Below are 18,688 nucleotides of genomic sequence, written 5' to 3' on the forward strand. Positions count from 1 at the left end.
ACACACAAATTGATTTCTTGCTTACATCTTCAGACTCTCTCAAAAGTTCTGTATCTTCCACTTGGACTACTGCGTCAGCACCACATGGAATAGGAGCACCGGTGGTCACCCTCATCACTTGGCCTGGCATCACTGTGTGGGTGGGCTGAATTGATGCACAGGTCACATTAGAACTGTCAACTTTGAACTGTGGTGCAAAAATTTGCCACAATCTAGTCAGTTTTCATATTTTTGCTAAAAAGTAAACTTCTCCTGAGAACACCTTTCTTTTGTTGTTACTCGCTCCTGCCGTTCAAAGCTGTGGTAGAAATGTAGGTAATCATTTATAATGTGACTGGACTATTTATTTCAAGCACACAATCGAGTCATGTTCTACTTTTCGAGCCTTCTGGCAATATGTGCTGTTGTACAATCGCATGAAATAGCTACAGGGGATGAACAAAGAAAGTGAACGATGCTATGTTGTGTTATGAAAGAGCCATTCTCTTACTTTGAATGTTAAATAGGTGCTGGCGGATAGATAGCTAGCTTGTATAATGGACTGATGGGTTGCATATGTGTGTGCTAAAAATGTTCAAAACGGAATATCTTACACATTTAACAGCAGATTCATGTGGTACTTGCAAAGCTCGATGTGGAGTCCTGGAATTTAATGTCCAAAATGAATTCTAAGTTGTGTTTGTGTTTTTACAAAATGAATCTTTTGTCTCCAAAAACTAAAATATTTATATTAATGTACTTTAAAGGACAACCGACAACTCCGAACAAGTTGCGTCCATAATTTGTAAAATCACTTCAAATGACAACTCAGCGCATTTTACAAAGATTCCACCACATATAGCTAGATTTTACGTTTGAAGACTCACACTGAATATTCAGGAAGTATTGTTTTCGAGTTGATGACGATGCCTGACGTGACGTCACATTCGGAACGCCCATCACCGAAAAAAGTGACACACAAAAAGTGACACACTTCCATCACCGTTTGGTTCGGGGCCGCCACAAAAATGGACAAAATCCGACTTCAACGGAGAGTTAGGACGGCGGAAAAAAATCATTGGCACCGCCCTACCCAATCTCGAGGACTTGCACACTGCAAGAATCCAAACTAGGGTGCGGAAAATCCTACTGGATCCTCCGCAGCCTGCACACCACCTTTTCCAGCTACTCCCCTCAGGCAGGCGCTACCGCTCCATGCGCACCAAATCCAGCAGACATTTAAACAGTTTCTTCCCCCAAGCCATTAACTCTTTCAACAGTAGCCAAAATGGAACTGTATAGTGCCACTTAGCAGTTTTTTTGACGACAATACTAGTGCAGCGTGTTCTACCGGAAACAAATTCCTTGTGTGTTCTACATACTTGGCAATAAAGATGATTCTGGTTCTGATTCTGACAATGCATTTTGGGCACTTTTTTCATCTGAAAACACCATGTTGATCGCGAAATTAGAAGGAAAATGACGTAAATAATGCGATGATGACTCGTGTGTCGCACCAAGACTACCAACTGCAGTAAAACGCAAAAAGAAGGTGTTAAGTTGACACAAATTCTCAGCAGACAAATCAGCCCATTTCAAACGGAGCTTGTGTGCCATCTTGTGCATTTTCAGAGACGCTACATTGGAGTCCAGACGGCTCGAATTGATACGGGAGGACTTCTTTAATATGCTTTCCTCTTCAGAACTATTTGAATCATATTCATAACTGGATCAGTAACAAGAAAGCATCTTCTCCGAATCTGAAGCCATTGTTTTGATTCTCGAGCAAGGCAAGACGTCTTGGTGTGACACCACGAACAAGGGGGCGGGACCTTCTCAAACTGAAACTTTCTGAGCTCATTTTGAAGTAGTTTTGGGACACTAAGTCATTTTTATTGGTGTTTCGCATTTGACTAAAAATATCATCCTGCATGTTTTGGGTATTTTTGATGCTATAAAACGTTTTTCTGATGTCAGCTAGGAAACAAAAAAATGGTGTCAGTTGTCCTTTAACGCTACACCTAATTTCCTTTAAAAATATATATTTTACATTGCTCAAAATGTACAATCAATTTCAATATTGGCAAGTTGAAATCCATCACTTGGAGAAAAAGTCATGGCACAAACACTTTCACAGGTCGATAGCAACCAGTTCAGAACTTTAAGAAACATATATTGAACCCAAAAGTCCAAGAAGTGTTGAAAGATGAAAGACCACTGCAAAATAAGTTGCAGTATTTTTTGTAACGAACGAAATGTGCCTTGTCTCGAAACAGAGTCAACTAGAGGAGGTTTTTTTTAATGCTTCATGAAGCGTGCATTATAGGACACTACATGAAATGACAAAAACATTACATTGATGATTATAACATGCAATCCATTTCAATGAAAATGTTTCTTTTAAATGCCAACTTGTCACTCTCAATTAATGGGAGGTGCACCCCATGCGCGCATATAAAAAGAGGAGAGTTCAACACCTTAGTGACTGTGACATTACTTGTTTTGGGGCATGTCTGCAAAAGAGAAGCATCTTCTTCTTCTTTTCCTTTCGGCTTTTCCCCTCAGAGACAGGAATTCCCCACAGCGAATCAATGTCCTCCATCTATCCCGGTTTTGTACATCCTCTTCTCTCACACCAGCTACCTTCATGTCCTCTTTGACCACATCCATAAACCTCCTCTTCGGTCTTGCTCTCGGTCTCCTGCCTGGCAGTTCAAGGCTCACCATCCTTCTCCCGATAAAGTCAGTCTCTCTCATCTGGACATGTCCAAACCATCTCAATCTGGCCTCTCTGACTTTGTCTCCAAAGCCTCTGATATCAGTTGTCCCTCTAATGTACTCATTCCTGATCCTATCAAACCTGGTCACTCCCAAAGAAAACCTCAACATCTTCAGCTCTGCTACCTGTCTTTTCTTCAGTGGCACTGTCTCCAGTCCAAACATCATGGCTGGTCTCACCACTGTTTTATACACTTTTCCTTTCATCCTAGCTGAAACCCTTCTATCGCACATCACACCTGACATTTTTCTCCAGCTGCTCCAGCCTGCCTGGACACGCTTCTTCACCTCTTTTCCACACTCTCCATTGCTCTGGACAGTTGACCCCAAGTACTTAAAATCCTCCACCTTCTTTATCTCTTCCTCCTGTAGCATCACTCTTGCACTTGGATCCCTCTCATTCACACACATATATTCCGTCTTGCTGCGACTGATCTTCATTCCTCTCCTTTCCAGGGCATATCTCCACATCTCTAGTTTCTCCGCCACCCGGTCCCTGTTCTCGCTACAGATCACAATGTCATCTGCAAACATCATGGTCCAAGGAGATTCTTGTCTAACATCGTCTGTCAGCCTGTCCATCACCATAGCAAACAAGAAGGGGCTCAGAGCTGACACCTGGTGGAGTCCCACCTCCACCTTGAATTCCTCAGTCATACCAACAACTGTCTTACAGTCATGATACATGTCTTGCACCGCCCTGACATACTTTTCCGTCACTCCAGACTTCCTCATGCAATGCCACAGCTCTTCTCTGGGCACCCTGTCGTACGCTTTCTCCAGATCTACAAAGACACAATGCAATTCCTTCTGACCTTCTCTGTACTTCTCTATCAGCATTCTTAAAGCAAACCCTTTATCTGTCGTACTCTTTTTTTTTTGGCATGAAGCCATACTGCTGCTCACAAATGTTCACTTCTGCTCTTAGTCTAGCTTCAGCGACTCTTTCCCAGAGTTTCATTGTATGGCTCATCAACTTTATTCCTCTGTAATTAGTACAACTCTGCACATCTCCTTTGTTCTTAAAAATGGCACGAGTACACTTCGTCTCCATACTTCAGGCATCTGTTCACCATCTAAGATGTTGTTTAACAACTCAGTCAGGAACACCACCGCCACCTCTCCAAGACACTTCCATACCTCGATTGGTAAATCATCAGGCCCGAGTGTCTTTCCCCCCTTCATCCTCTTCAGCGCCCTCCTCACTTCATCCTTGCTAATGCTTGCTACGTCTTGGTCCACAACAGTCACGTCTTCTACTCTTTGTTCCTTCTCATGTTCCTCATTCATCAATTCTTCAAAGTACTCTTTCCATCTTGCCATCACACTACTGGCACCTGTTAATACATTGCCATCTCTATCCTTAATCACCCGAACCTGCTGCAGGTCCTTACCATCTTTGTCTCTCAGCCTGTAAAGATCAGTCTCACCATCCTTGCTGTCCAGCCGAGCATATAAGTCATCATAGGCCTCTTGTTTGGCCTTTGCCACCTTTACTTTAACCGTGCGCTGCATCTCCTTGTACTGCTGTCTACTCTCGTCCGTCCTCTCAGTGTCCCACTTCTTCTTTGCTAACCTCCTTCTCTGTGTACACTCCTGCACCTCCCCATTCCACCACCAAGTCTCCTTATCTACCTTTCTTCCACTCGATACACCAAGTACTTTCCGACCCGTGTCTCTGATTATGTTCGCTGTAGTTTGCCAGTCATCTGCAAAGACCTCTTGCCCACCCAGTGCTTGTCTTACCTCCTTCCTAAATGCCATGCAACACTCTTCCTTTTTCAACTTCGACCATTTTGTCCTCACTTCAGCCTTTGGTTTCTTCATCTTCCTCACTGCCAGCGTCATCCTACACACCACCAACCTATGCTGTCTGGCTACACTCTCACCAACCACTACTTTGCAGTCACTGATTTCCTTTAGATGGCGCCGTTGACACAAAATGTAGTCTACCTGTGTACTTCTGCCTCCACTCTTATAGGTCACCCTATATTCCTGTCTCTTCTGAAAGAAAGTATTCACAATAGCCATTTGCATTCTCTTAGCAAAGTCAACCACCATCTGTCCTTCAGCGTTCCTCATCTGGAGTCCAAACCTGCCCATCACCTCCTCATCATCTTTGTTTCCTGCGCCAACATGCCCATTGAAGTCTCCACCAATTACAACCCTCTCACTTCTCGGGATGTTCTGTATGACTTCATCAAAGTCCAACCAAAATTTCTTCTTCTCCGCCAGCTCACATCCTACTTGTGGGGCATACCCACAAACAACATTGAACATCACGCCTTCAATTTCTAGCTTCAGACTCATCATTCTATCTGATACTCTTTTTACTTCTAAGACATTCATAACAAACTCCTCTTTTAAGATAACCCCAACTCCATTTCTCTTTCTGTCTTCACCATGATAGAACAACTTAAACCCTGACCCTAAGCTTCTAGCCTTGCTCCCTTTCCACCTGGTCTCCTGGACACACATTATGTCTACCTTCCTTCTCTGCATCATGTCAACCAGCTCTCTACCTTTACCTGTCATTGTTCCTACATTCAAAGTTCCTACTCTTAGTTCTATACTCTTGGCGTTCCATTTCTCTCTTTTCGTCCGGGCACACCTCCCTCCTCTCCTTCGACGAACAGTAGTCCATTTTCCACTGGCACCCTGAAGGTCAACAGTACCAATGGCAGCCGTTGTTAACCCGGGCCTCGACGGATCCGGTGTGGGATTCATAGGTTTGATCATTGATTAAGTATACTCCTACTAAAAGAAATAGATCCCCAAACTGACAATTAGATTTAGATTCCAAATATTCTTCGGTGATCCATGATGATCCATTTGCTTCTTTAAAGGTCAACCAACACCATTTTTTTGTTTCCTAACTGAAATCATAAAAAGGTTTTATAGCATCTAAAATACCCAAAACTGATACCCAAAACTGAAAATACTAAAGGCTGATATTTTGAGTCAAATGAAAAACACCAATAAAAATGACTTAAAGTGTCCCAAAACTACTTCAAAATGATCTCAGAAAGTTTCAGTTTCAGAAGGTCCCGCCCCCCTTGTTCGTGACGTCACGCCAAGACGTCTTGCCTTTCTCTAGAATCAAAACAATGGCTTCAGATTCAGAGAAGATGCTTCCTTGTTACTCATCCAGTTATGAATATTATTCAAATAGTTCTGAATAGGAAAGCATAAATGTTTGCAATCGATTAAAGAAGTCCTTCCGTATCAATTCAAGCCATCTGGACTCCAATGTAGCGGCCAGAAAATGCACAAGATGGCGCACAAGCTCCGTTGGAAATGGGCCGATTGGTCTGCTGGGAATTTGTGTCAGCTAGTATCAAACAGTAGTCCTGGTGCAACACACAACAATTCACCATTGCGTTATTAATGTGTTTTCCTTCTAATTTCGCCATCAACACGGATTAACACGAAGTTTTCAGACCAAACAAGTTACCCAAAATGCATTGTGTGTCGCTTTCTCGGTCAGTGACGATACCTACCGTGACGTCACAGTATGTATCATCATCAACTCGAAAACAAGACTTCATGAATATTCAGCGTGAGTCTTAAAACGAAAAATATAGCTATATGCGGTGGAATCTTTGTAAAATACGCTCAGTAGAAGTCATTTGAAGTAATTTTACAAATTATGGACACAGCTTGTCTGAGGGCGTCGGTTGTCCTTTAATGGTTTGGGAAAAGTTCAGGTTTCAGTATTTCGATCGACAGTCACTGTCAAGGCGAGCACAAGTGTTCTGTTTGGTTTCGTACTGGAGGCTTACATTATGGTTTATGTTGACTTTTAGTGGTTGCAGTGTTAATTTACATTAATCATTTGCAAAGAGATGTTCGGGGTGAAGCAGCTGATTACCAAGACGTATGCATGCTTTCAGCTAAAGTTTACTTAGTATGATACTGAACGAGTTTGAATTGAACCAATTAGTGAATAATAAGGGCTGACCTGTTGTCCAGCCTGTGATTCTCCCATGATGAAGCGATCTCCTGGGCCATCGGCAGCTGCAGAACAACAATGACAAATGAAATTAACTGTAAAAACAAGAGCATCTCCCTTGAACAGTGACGTAAAAGACTTTCAGTGCTGAGCATACAATGAAAAATCTTATCTTTAAAGGACAACCGACACCATTTTTTTGTTTCCTAACTGACATCAGAAAAACGTTTTATAGCATCTAAAATACCCAAAACACGCAGGCTGATATTTTTAGTCAAATGAAAAACACAAATAAAAATGACTTAAAGTGTCCCAAAACGACTTCAAAATGACCCCGGAAATTGCGAGTTTCAGAAGGTCCCCACCCTCTTGTTCGTGACATCACGCCAGGATGTCTTCGCCTTGCTCTAGAATCAAAACAATGGCTTCAGATTCGGAGAAGATGCTTTCTTGTTACTCACCCAGTTATGAATATGATTCAAATAGTTCTGAAGAGGAACACGTAAATGTTTGCAATCGATTAAAGAAGTCCTTCTGTATCAATTCGAGCCGTCTGCACTGCAATGTAGCGCCCATAAAATGCACAAGATGGCGCACAAGCTCTGTTGGAAATGGCTGATTTGTCCGCTGGGAACGTGTGTAAATTTACACATTCTTCACGCATGTGATCGCAATTGGCTGCGACACACAACGATTCACCATTGCGTTATTTATGTAGTTGTCCTTCTAATTTTGCCATCAACACGGATCAACACGATGTTTTCAGACCAAACAGAGTACCCAAAATGCATTGTGTGTCGCTTTCTCGGTCACGGGCGTTGCCTCCGTGACGTCACGTTGGGGATCGTCATCAACTCGAAAACAAGACTTCCTGAATATTCAGCGCGGGTCTTAAAACGTAAAATATAGCTATATGTCATGGAATCTTTGTAAAATACGCTCAGTAGAAGTCATTTGAAGTAATTTTACAAATTATGGACACAACTTGTCCGATGGCGTCGGTTGTCCTTTAAAACACTGAGTGCCAAGAGGAAAACATCACATGTAGAATGGGTTGAATGCAAGAATCATCAGCTTCAACCAACCCTCCCACCGCCTACCTCTTACAGCATAGCCGTCTTTAACTGAGGCGGGAAATGGAGGAAGGTTGTCTTTGGCATAGATGTCCTGAGCGAGCACTCGGCCCATTCCGTCTAGAATGATTAGGACATTTCTAAAATCATTAACAACACTACAACCATACCAGCAAGAAGACTACAGCATATGGAGTAGTGGGTAGTTTCACTGCTTTACACCACTTTTGTTTCGAATTTGTGTGATTTGATACACAGAAAGCAATCGATGGCGGACACTGACCTCTGTAGTTAATGACTTCAATTCCCAGAATGGGAGTCATTTCTAAAACAGTGATGAAGGCTTTGTCCATTGAGGTCAGCGGAAAAGGGGACATCCGATGACGTCGTGCCACTTTGCTGATGTCGACCGCACTGTGGCCTGAACATCCACGTACATGATTAATGTTTTGCACGGTAAAACAGTTTTGCATGGGTGATGTGTAAATAACTTACTGGCCCTTAGGATGTTCTCATTACTGCCACATCGGGACTGGACCTGGAGAAGGACAATCAAGGACAATGATTATTTTGTTCATCTGTGTTTAAATCACATAGAACTACTGTAAGTCAAATGTTTAAATGTGTTACGGGACAAATCAAGTTATTGTCTCATGACAAAGGATTCAGAGTAGATGGTTGAAGATGGATATGGAAGGACAACCTTCATAGTTCATAGTTAATTATTTCCTTGTATCTGGATTGATTGAAGACAGTCTGTGCCAAAAGTAGCAAAGCAGCCCCAGAACATAACATACCCTCCTCAACATTCGGGAGAGTTATTTTATTTATGTTGTGCATTTATTTTAATCTGGTAACATAGAACGGATGTGCCTTGGCAATGACTTCCAATTTTGTCTCAGCTATCCCAGAAGCTTTGTGAATGTACTGAATGGAGGTGGAACGACATCCTCGCAGCGACATGGTGTTGTGATTTCAGGGGCATTAACCATTCGTTCTCAGAATTAAAAACACAAGTTCCTTTTTACTTGGTCACGTGAGTTTGTTACGTGACCAGCACCCGTGTAGCAGAGCCATTTTCATTTTCAGACGCTTGCTCGTGTGTAGCAGACGAGATTGAAGTGTTTGTGTTAAAAGGTAAAAACGGGAAGCAGAAGAAGATTTATGACTTTTTTAAATTGTATACATCATACAGTAAGATGTAAGCGTTGCAGTTTCCCTGTTGTGTTATGTACATGCCCACTGTACTGTATATGAAATCAATGTTTTTTTGCAACAATGTTTCTTGTTTTGTCTGGGGAAGCGTGATGATTTTGAAAATTATTAACATTCCATACTGTGTATTAAAGGACAACCGATGTCACTTTTTATTCAAATGCAAAACACCAATAAAAATGACTTCACGCCAAGACGTCTTGCATTGCTTGTGAATCCAAACAATGGCTTTAGATTCGGATAATATGCTTTCTTGTTACACATCCAGTTATGAATATGATTCAAATACACTGTAGTTCTGAAGATTAAAGCATACATGTTTGCAATCATTAAAGAATGATATGTGCCATTTTGAGGCAACAAAAAAAAAAAAAAAAAAAAAAAGAGGCACAAAATGGGAGCTCATGGCCAGCTCCGTTTCTTATATGGCGCTTGGCTGCCCTCTTTTGGCGGCTTTTGTTAATGCAGTTCGGCGCAGGATCGGATATATCGATAGTCCGGTTATATCGACATTTTTTCCAACTCCCGAGAATATCGATATAATGAGACTTTACTGTATATATATATATACACAGTAAAGTCTCGTTATATCGGTATTCAAGGGAGTCTGAAAAAATATCGATATAACCGGGACTATCGATATATCCGACCCTGTTTGCATGTAATTTTCTCCGTGCGTGCATAGAAATAGTATCGATATAACCGGGACTATCGATATATCCGATATCGATATAACGAGACTTTACTGTATATATATAAATCCTCGCCTCACCCCTTATGGGTGGTGTCTGTCCTCCATTTTTTAGCTCGGGTCCTCTACCAGAGGCCAGGAAGCTTGAGGGTTCTGCGCAGAAACCGTGTTGTTCCCAGTATCCTTGCTGTTCCCAGCACTGCGCTTTTCTGGACCGAGATATCCGATGTTGTTCCCGGGATCTGTTGCAACCACTCGTCGAGTTTGGGGGTCACTGCTCCGACCACCACAGGCACGACTGTCACCTTTACCTTCCAGGCTCTCTCCAGCTCCTCTCTGAGCCCTTGGTATTTCTCAAGTTTCTCATGTTCCTTCTTTCTGATGTTTCCATCACTCGGGACCACTACATCCACGACAACGGCTTTCCTTTCCCCTTTATCTATGACCACGATATCTGGTTGGTTGGCCATTACCATCTTGTCAGTCTGTCCCACAGGATCTTTGCTCGATCATTCTCTACCACCTTGGGAGGTGTTTCCCATTTTGACCTCGGGGTTTCCAGTCCATACTCCGCACAGATGTTTCGGTAGACTATGCCAGCCACCTGGTTATGGCGCTCCATGTAGGCTTTCCCTGTCAGCATCTTACACCCTGCAGTTATGTGTTGGATTGTCTCGGTTGCCTCTTTGCACAACCTACACCTTGGGTCTTGTCTGGTGTGGTATATCCCTGCCTCTATGGCTCTGGTGTTCAGGGCCTGCTCTTGAGCAGCCAGGATGAGTGCCTCTGTGCTGTCCTTTAGGCCAGCCCTCTCTAGCCACTGATAGGACTTCTTGAAATCAGCCACTTCTGTTATGGTTCGGTGGTACATCCCGTGTAGGGGCTTTTCCTCCCATGATTGTCCCTCTTTCCGCACCTCATCCTCTGTTTCCCATTGTCTGAGACATTCTCTGAGTACATCATCCGTTGGAGCCTTCTTTTTGATGTATTCATGGAGCCTGGATGTTTCATCCTGGACAGTGGCTCTCACACTCACTAGTCCCCGGCCTCCTTCCTTACAGCTTGTGTACAGTCTCAGGGTGCTTGGGATGGAAGCCTCCATGCATGGTGAGGAGTTTTCGGGTGTTAACATCCGTGGTCTGAATCTCTTTCTTTGGCCACCTTATTATTCCTGCAGGGTATCTGATCATTGGCAGGGCATAGCTGTTTATTGCCCGGGTCTTGGTCTTGCCATTGAGCTGGCTTCTGAGGACTTGGCTCACCCGCTGGAGGTATTTGGTCTTAGCCACTTTCCTTGTTGCTAGTTCGAGGTTGCCATTGGCCTGTGGTATACCAAGGTACTTGTAGCTGTTTTCAATATCTAGCATTGTTCCTTCAGAGAGTGAGACTACCTTGGCTCTCTTAGTCACCATCCGACTACATTTCTCCAGCCCGAATGACATTCCGATATCACTGCTGTAGATCCTGGTTGTGATATATATATATATATATAGCCGGGCTCAGCATAACTAATCCTATGTTGCCTATGCAGTGTGTTGTATGAACGATCCAAATTGAACCTCACCCCACCAAACCGGTTTAATGAAGGATTTAGCTGTTTTATGAAAATAGCTTCTTTTACTCCCCTTTCGAACATTTATATTCTTTCGCTAAGATTTTAACCTCATTGTCGTTAAATGAGTGGTTGCAAGCTTTTAGGTGCATCTGTACTGCCGATTGAGGCCCACTAGTATTATCCCTGCGATGTTGATAAAGTCTTTTTTTGAGAATTTGTTTAGTATCCCCAATGTATTGCTCTTTACAATTTTCATTCTTACAATGTATTGAATAAACTACATTACTTTGTTTTTCACTTGGCAGCCTATCTTTTGGATGCACTAATTTTTGCTTTAAAGTTTTTATCGGTTTGAAATAAGTAGGAATTTTGTGTTGCCAAAGGACTCTCTATAGTTTTTTCAGAAACTCCTGCAATGTAAGGTACTGCTACTCCTCTCATTTTTGTCTCTTCAAAATTCTGAACAAACACAGCTACCCTAACTGCTGCACTGAAAACAGCTGAGATAGGCTCCAGCACACCCGTGACACTCATGAGGATGAAGTGCTTCAGATGGTTGGATGACATAATGCAACAGCAATTTGTGATTGGATGGTCATGGCGGTGGAGGTGGCTCTTTCACATACATATGCAACAGCTAATGTAGTGATATCACTAGATTTTCGGTCAACAGCAGTGCAATACAGGGTATGCACATTGGTTACAATTTGATGTTAAGCAATGTCATAACATGTGCTCACAAAACAGATTTAGTATGCCAGTGATCGGCAACAAACAGAAAGAGCAGAGACCACTCACTACCTCGTAGTCTCTCTGCATTCCTACACTCGCGAACAACCCTGCCACAAAATATTGCTTTTAAGAACTCAGACATTGCTGCACTCAAAATAGCAGAGCATGACTTATTTTGCCATGAACCTTCAGCGAAAGCACAAATGATAAAACAGACAAGTTTATTCCAATCTAATATTACAGTTTAGTACGAATAAGCATGTTCTAAGATTGAAGGGTTTTTTTCGCTTTAGAAGATACCACATTTTGATTGTATAGCTCATTGTACTACTTTTAAATAATGCAAAAAACAGGACAGAGGTTCAAACCAGCGTCGGAGAGCTTTGAGTGGGTCACTGTTGACGTCATGGAGTAAAAGGTTTCACAAACATGATGTTATTTTACATTTAAAAAGAATATGTCTGGTAGACACGGAGAAACTGATATGTAAATGCATGCCCGTCATTAAAAATTCAGGTTGGGACCATTAGAAAAATAACAAATGCGAGCTGGACGATAAAAGAAAAAAAAAAAACGGTCCATGCTTTCCACCAGTGAAAGAACACATTAAGTGTGACCTTTGGGAATATTGACCTTTGGAAATATTCCAGCATCAAGCTTTTGCATGTTTTTCTTTTTCGAAATTAGCACTGCTTGTCTTATAGAACAGTTTTCTTTGACATTGTTGAAAAAAAAGATGCTTCGCTCAACTTACCAAAAAGATCTTGAGTCGGCTTCGGTACAGCCTCTACAATCTACATTCATGTTTTAAAGTGACTATACGTGGGTACCTTAGGTGTTGGGCATGATGCAGTGGAAAGGCGGGAGGTTGCCTGTGTTGCCCGCGGTGACTCAGAAGGGGTGGAGCTCAAAGATGCAGAATCTCGAGGAAGCACCTGAACACCTCGAGAAATGATGGAGTCCGGAATCTATGGGTTAAGAAAGAAGAGACACAAAGATTATTCATGTCACCATGAAAAATCTTTGATTTTACGGCATAGTAACAATTTATATTTGAAGCAACAATTTATGCAACTGGGATTTAGTCTCTTGTCAAATATAGACTGAAGTTTAAACACATGTATAATATTGTACAAAAAAGAAAGAGAATAACGGCAATCATGCGCTTAAGAGAGATTCGCATGATAGAGCCTTGGCACCCCCACAAGAATAAATATATACTTTTGTTTGTTTCTCGTGGTTTTCGGGACTTTGTATATTTGATTTAGAGTTCGCTGCTGGTCAAGTATTTTTTTGTGAATATATTTTATTTTCAGTCCACCCTGTGCCTCCTGCTGATAGAGTGTTTATGCACATTAGTAAACATATTACGTTATTTCATGTTTAGATTAAGTAAACATATGTTTTTTCATGTTTAGCTTAGTATATATTATGAATTGTGCACGTTTAATTTCAGTCTAATTTAGTTAAATAAAATTATCAGTCTTATTAGTTCAATAGTCGTTGGAAAGAAACAACAGCTCCAACTCCAGTCTGAGACCCGCCCAACACTGAGCTGTTCGTAACCGATTGGACGGGAAAGATCGACTTGTTCGTAACCGATTGGACAACAGATCGCCACTGTGTATGTTTAAAAACTTGTCAGAGCGGGAGCTCGCTCTCTTTGTCTCTTTGTTCTCTCTTTGCTCGTGTGCTCATGTCTTCGTCCCACCGAGACGAGAAGTGCCTTTTCTGTCTCATTAGAATAAAGTAGTTCTTTGTTCACCATCTATCGTACTTGCTGATATTTTTATCAAGTGAACTCCCGACAATACCCGAACCAGGAAAGACAGACAAGAAGTTTTAACCGAACACCTGCCTACCTGCTTTTTGAGACCGCGACCATCACGCCAAACTTTATACAAAGTGGTGTGTAAAGACAAAATTGCAAAACGTTTATCAATGTCAACACTTCTGAAAATCTACATCACAATCAGAATCATCTTTATTGCCAAGTATGTAGAACACACAAGGAATTTGTTTCCGGTCGAACACGCTGCACTCGTATCATCATAAAAAAATTGCACTATACAGTTCTATTTGGGTTACTGTTTAAAGAGTTAATGGCTTGGGGGAAGAAGCTGTTTAAATGTCTGCTGGATTTGGTGTGCATGGATCGGTATCGCCTGCCTGAGAGGAGTAGCTGGAAAAAGGTGGTGGGAAGGGTGCGGAGGGTCCAGGAGGATTTTCCGCGCCCTTGTTTGGATTCTTGCAGTGTGCATGTAGAGCAGATTATAAGTAAGAAGCAGTAATGACAATGCAAGTCTGGACGCTCTCCTTGGTTGGTAACGATTAGATGTAAAACATGCAAAAACCGGTAGGGTCTACAGCAAGTTGAGATGTCTTTAACAATGGCTCACTTGAATAATTTCATCAGACAGACAAAAGCACTTCCAGAGTCCCAGAACAGATTATACAACTAAATGCCTGGGATGGTCACCATCTAGTCACATGTGAATAGACTTTGACATCCAGTATTCGGTATGAACCCTGAGGAAACTCGCCTACCTTTCTGAGGAATTTAAAATTATAAAATAAATTGTCCCTTGCAAATATGCAGTTTTTTCTTTTTATACTGTATCATAAATCCTATTCATTTCATCATTCCCTTAGATCACAGGTGTTAAAGTCAAGGCCAGAGGGCCAAATCTGGCCGGCCACATGATTTTATTCAGCCGATGAAAGCAAATCAAACTTCCATGATGCTTGCTAAAGTCTGAACCAACCACAATAACAGTCATTATTTTTTTTTACTTCAAATAGGATAACTAGCTATTCATTAATTTGTTGTGCAGTCTATATGTAATTGTGGAGGGGGGATTCAACATTGTAATGGCTTCCCCAAATTCATAATGGCCCCTGAGAGGAAACTGGAAGTACAATGTGGCCCGCCGCAAAAAATTTGCTTGTTCATTGGCTTAGATGCACTCAGGTTTGTCCTGGCAGAAAACATTGTCCTTGAGGGTCTCGTGTAATGTAGTAATTCACATTGGTCAATTCATACAATCGAAACATTGTCAGACTTTTACACAACATGAATCTAGATCAAACTATTATTTACAGATGGATGGGGTTATTTCTCCCAAGAGGACGAATGAATAATTGAATGAATAATGAATAATTGTGTATATTTTTAAGGGTGTTGATGAGGAAAGAGGTAAGGTAGGTGGTACACACAAAACATGTTTACTTGAAGCTTCTTTATGTATAGTTTTTCAAAGCAATTTCACAATCCCTTAAATACGTCAAAATGTAAAAAGCCACTTATAATAAACGCCTAAGTATACTTTGAGCCATTGGTTTACTCAACTTAGAAGTCTAATAACTGTTGCTTTGTGTGTACTGGAGCGTTCTGCAAATGTCAACCATGTATGCCTGTTGAAATATGAATTGGCAGGTTGTGATGAGCTGATCAATGACAGAAAAGGACGGAAGTGTGAGGGTGCCTCACCTGATGGTCATGGATACAGGAGCAGGTGAAATGAGTGGGAGGGGCAGGCGTGTTCTCAGGTAGATAGGGACCCCCCTTGGCCATGACCACAGCATGGCTGGTCTGATGGACACCGACAAGCATGCACGAGTCACACATAGATACATGTTGGCAGAAGTGAACAGGTGAATGACATGATGTGGGTATACTGACAACATGTTCATTTTACTTGAATGAATCAGGTGGATGAAATATTCATCCATACCAGTGAAGGAAATAGATAAATTTATTTAGCCATGTTAAACATTGCTCAAGATAAACTAAAATATAAGTTTAATCAGTATAAATATTGCTTTGCTTGTATTAGATAACAGACCAAAGATGTAGTGTTTGGTTGGAGACATGTTTCAGGTGCCAGGAGATAAAAGGGCGGTCACACACAAAGGAAGTGTGAAATGACAACATGGCCAAACGCTGGACAACGGAGATGAAAAGAAGTGACCAAACACTGACTCGGCAAGATTCCACTTTTGATCTACCTTCCACCCCACCTGGAGGTCGGGAAATACCTTGGGAACAGTAACGTGAACCAGATCCCAGGAAGGACCAAATGGGGGGCTTGATTTCTTTGTGTGGGCCAAATTTGAAGATGCACGTAGTAACCTTTTAAATCTAGGCTCCTCAGTCTCGGTCTATGTCTTTTTGTCTCTCTTACTGATTTGAAGCACACAAATATTTTCTGTTTCAGGGAGTTGAGACCCAGAATTCTGTATTAGATCAAATCATCTGTGAGCAACTTCCCGGCTTTTTTGGTCATCCCTCTCACAACAAACATGCCAATTGTTAGGTTACAACGTTGCACAATGAGGTAAATATTTAATTCCATTCATAATTTTTACAATTTTAAAGGTAACTGTTAGGGCGGCCCGGTAGTCGAGTGGTTAGCACACCGGCTTCACAGTGCAGAGGTCGCCGGTTCGCGTCCCGGTCCGGCCTCCCTGTGTGGAGTTTGCATGTTCTCCCCGGACCCGCGTGGGTTTTCTCCGGGTCCTCCGGTTTCCTCCCACACTCCAAAAACATGCATGGCAGGCAGATTGACCACTCCAAATTGTCCCTAGGTGTGAGTGTGAGAGTGACTGTTGTATGTCTTTGTGTGCCCTGCGATTGGCTGGCAACCAATTCAGGGTGTCCCCCGCCTCGTACCCGAAGACAGCTGAGATAGGGTCCAGCAACCCCCGCGACCCTAATGAGGAATAAGCGGTACGGAAAATGAAATGAAATGAAAAGAAAAGGTAACTGTTAATGCTAATATTAGCTTGCAATATTATAACCTTATAACACCAGGTGCATTGGACGCCTTGGAAATGCGGTCAAAAACGACTTGTAATTTAGAGGAAAAGGAAAATATGAGTTGGAAGGCAAGACATATCAGCATCAGCTATCATGCAACACTATATTCCAAATATATATATTTTTAGGGCGAGCGTGCAATTTCTCTAGCGCTTTTTGTGTGTGAAATTTTATCAGCAATCATAGGCCAAAGAAGACAAGTGACATGAAATTAGGAATGGGCAAAAACCTGGTTCATATTCAAAACGGTGAATAATTTGTGTCATGTGCCTCATGTCCACAGCAAATATGTATGAGGCTGATTCAGCAAAATTGAGTGTACGACATGGCAGGAACCAATACAGAGGACTGTTGACTCAGTCTTAAAGGACAATCGACACCTACGAGTTGTGGGCATAATTTGTAAAATCACTTCAAATGACTTCAACTGAGCGTATTTTACAAAGATTCCACGGCATATAGTTATATTTTACGTTTTAAAACTTGTGCTGAATATTCAGGAAGTCTTGTTTTCGAGTTGATGACGATGCCTATAGTGACGTCACGTATGGAAGGCCCCTGACCAAGAAAGCGACACACAATGCATTTCGGGTAATTTGTTTGGTCTGAAAACTTCGTGTTGATCCGTGTTGATCCGTGTTGATGGCGAAATTAGAAGGAAAACACATAAATAACGCGGTGGTGAATCATGTGTTGCACCAAGACTACTATTTGATACTAGTTGACACAAATTCCCAGCAGAAAAATCAGCCCATTTCAAACAGAGCTTGGGTGCCATTTTGTGCATTTTCTGGCTACATTGGAGTCCTGATGACTCAAATTGATACGGGAGGACTTCTTGAATCGATTGCAAACATTTATGCTTTCCTCTTCAGAAATATTTGAATCATATTCATAACTGGATGAGTAACAAGAAAGCATCTCCTCCGAATCTGAAGCCATTCTTTTGATTCTAGAGCAAGGCAAGACGTCCTGGCGTGACATCACAAACAATGGGGCGGGACCTTCTGAAACTCGCCATCTCCGAGGAGATTTTTAAGTAGTTTTGGGACACTCAATCATTTTTATTGCATTTTTGCATTTGACTAAAAATATCAGCCTGCGTGTTTTGTATGCTATAAAACGTATTTCTGATGTCAGTTAGGAAACAAAAAAATGGTGTCTGTTGTCCTTTAAATACAGTAGCTTGCCTGCAACAGAAAAGACAGTGGGACTCGTCTCGTTCGTAGTCCAGATTCCAGCGGAGTAATCTTTTGTACATATATCGTACTACATAAAACTGAGGCCACCAGAGGATCCCATTGTGGGACTATTAAAGGCTTTCTGATTCTGATCTGATCACATCTCGTCGCCGTCCTGGGCGCGCCCCGCCCCTCCTGTCACCTCCTCCGCTGCTCCCTAGAGACGGCCCCTCCCATCATCACTCACCTGGGTTCCCACAGCTGTTTGTCATTCCTTTGATTGTGCTTTGTGACTATATTTGCCGATCGCACACTACCGTCTCCGTCGGAGTATTCTGAAAGCTACGCTCGCGACTACCTTGCTGCCAGGTCTGCCTTTATCAATTACCGTCACTTACCTCATCCTGTTGTGACTTTTGCATGCGTGTCTCAGTAAAGACTTTTGTCCCCGAGTATCTGTCTTGCCGTGTATTTTGGATCCTACCTCCCCGCTTTCCGTCGTCCCTCGAGTCCTGCCCTCGAGCCTCAAGTGACGTGACAGATCTATTGTTTTCACTATCTTTTACTGAAGTAATTTCGACAAAGAGCAACTCTGAATCAGAGTGTTGATAACAGTGATGACATTGGTTATATCTCCATTCTATACAATCAATGATGCCAGGAGGATGGGGCTGTGTGAAGTAGTGCAACGTTCCAACCCTCTCAGGGCAAAG

At 42.1% G+C, this 18,688-nt stretch overlaps 1 protein-coding gene across 2 annotated transcripts in view; it reads right to left on the minus strand.

Moving 5' to 3' along the window:
- gphna (gephyrin a) overlaps positions 1-18,688 on the minus strand; it is a 94,820-nt gene that overhangs the window by 47,430 nt on the left and 28,702 nt on the right. The window contains exons 8-14 of one of the 2 annotated variants that reach the window (XM_089005167.1): positions 15,466-15,567; positions 12,806-12,943; positions 8,278-8,320; positions 8,066-8,203; positions 7,810-7,902; positions 6,719-6,774; positions 26-145 (exon numbers count right to left, since the gene is read on the minus strand). In XM_089005167.1, the coding sequence (XP_088861293.1) occupies positions 26-145; positions 6,719-6,774; positions 7,810-7,902; positions 8,066-8,203; positions 8,278-8,320; positions 12,806-12,943; positions 15,466-15,567 (690 nt within the window). The remainder of the gene's footprint in view (positions 1-25; positions 146-6,718; positions 6,775-7,809; positions 7,903-8,065; positions 8,204-8,277; positions 8,321-12,805; positions 12,944-15,465; positions 15,568-18,688) is intronic. The other variant, XM_089005166.1, reaches the window with a different exon arrangement.

Source organism: Hippocampus bargibanti, linkage group LG09, assembly GCF_051943395.1.
Source record: "Hippocampus bargibanti isolate YZ-2025 linkage group LG09, ASM5194339v1, whole genome shotgun sequence".
NCBI lineage: Eukaryota > Metazoa > Chordata > Actinopteri > Syngnathiformes > Syngnathidae > Hippocampus > Hippocampus bargibanti.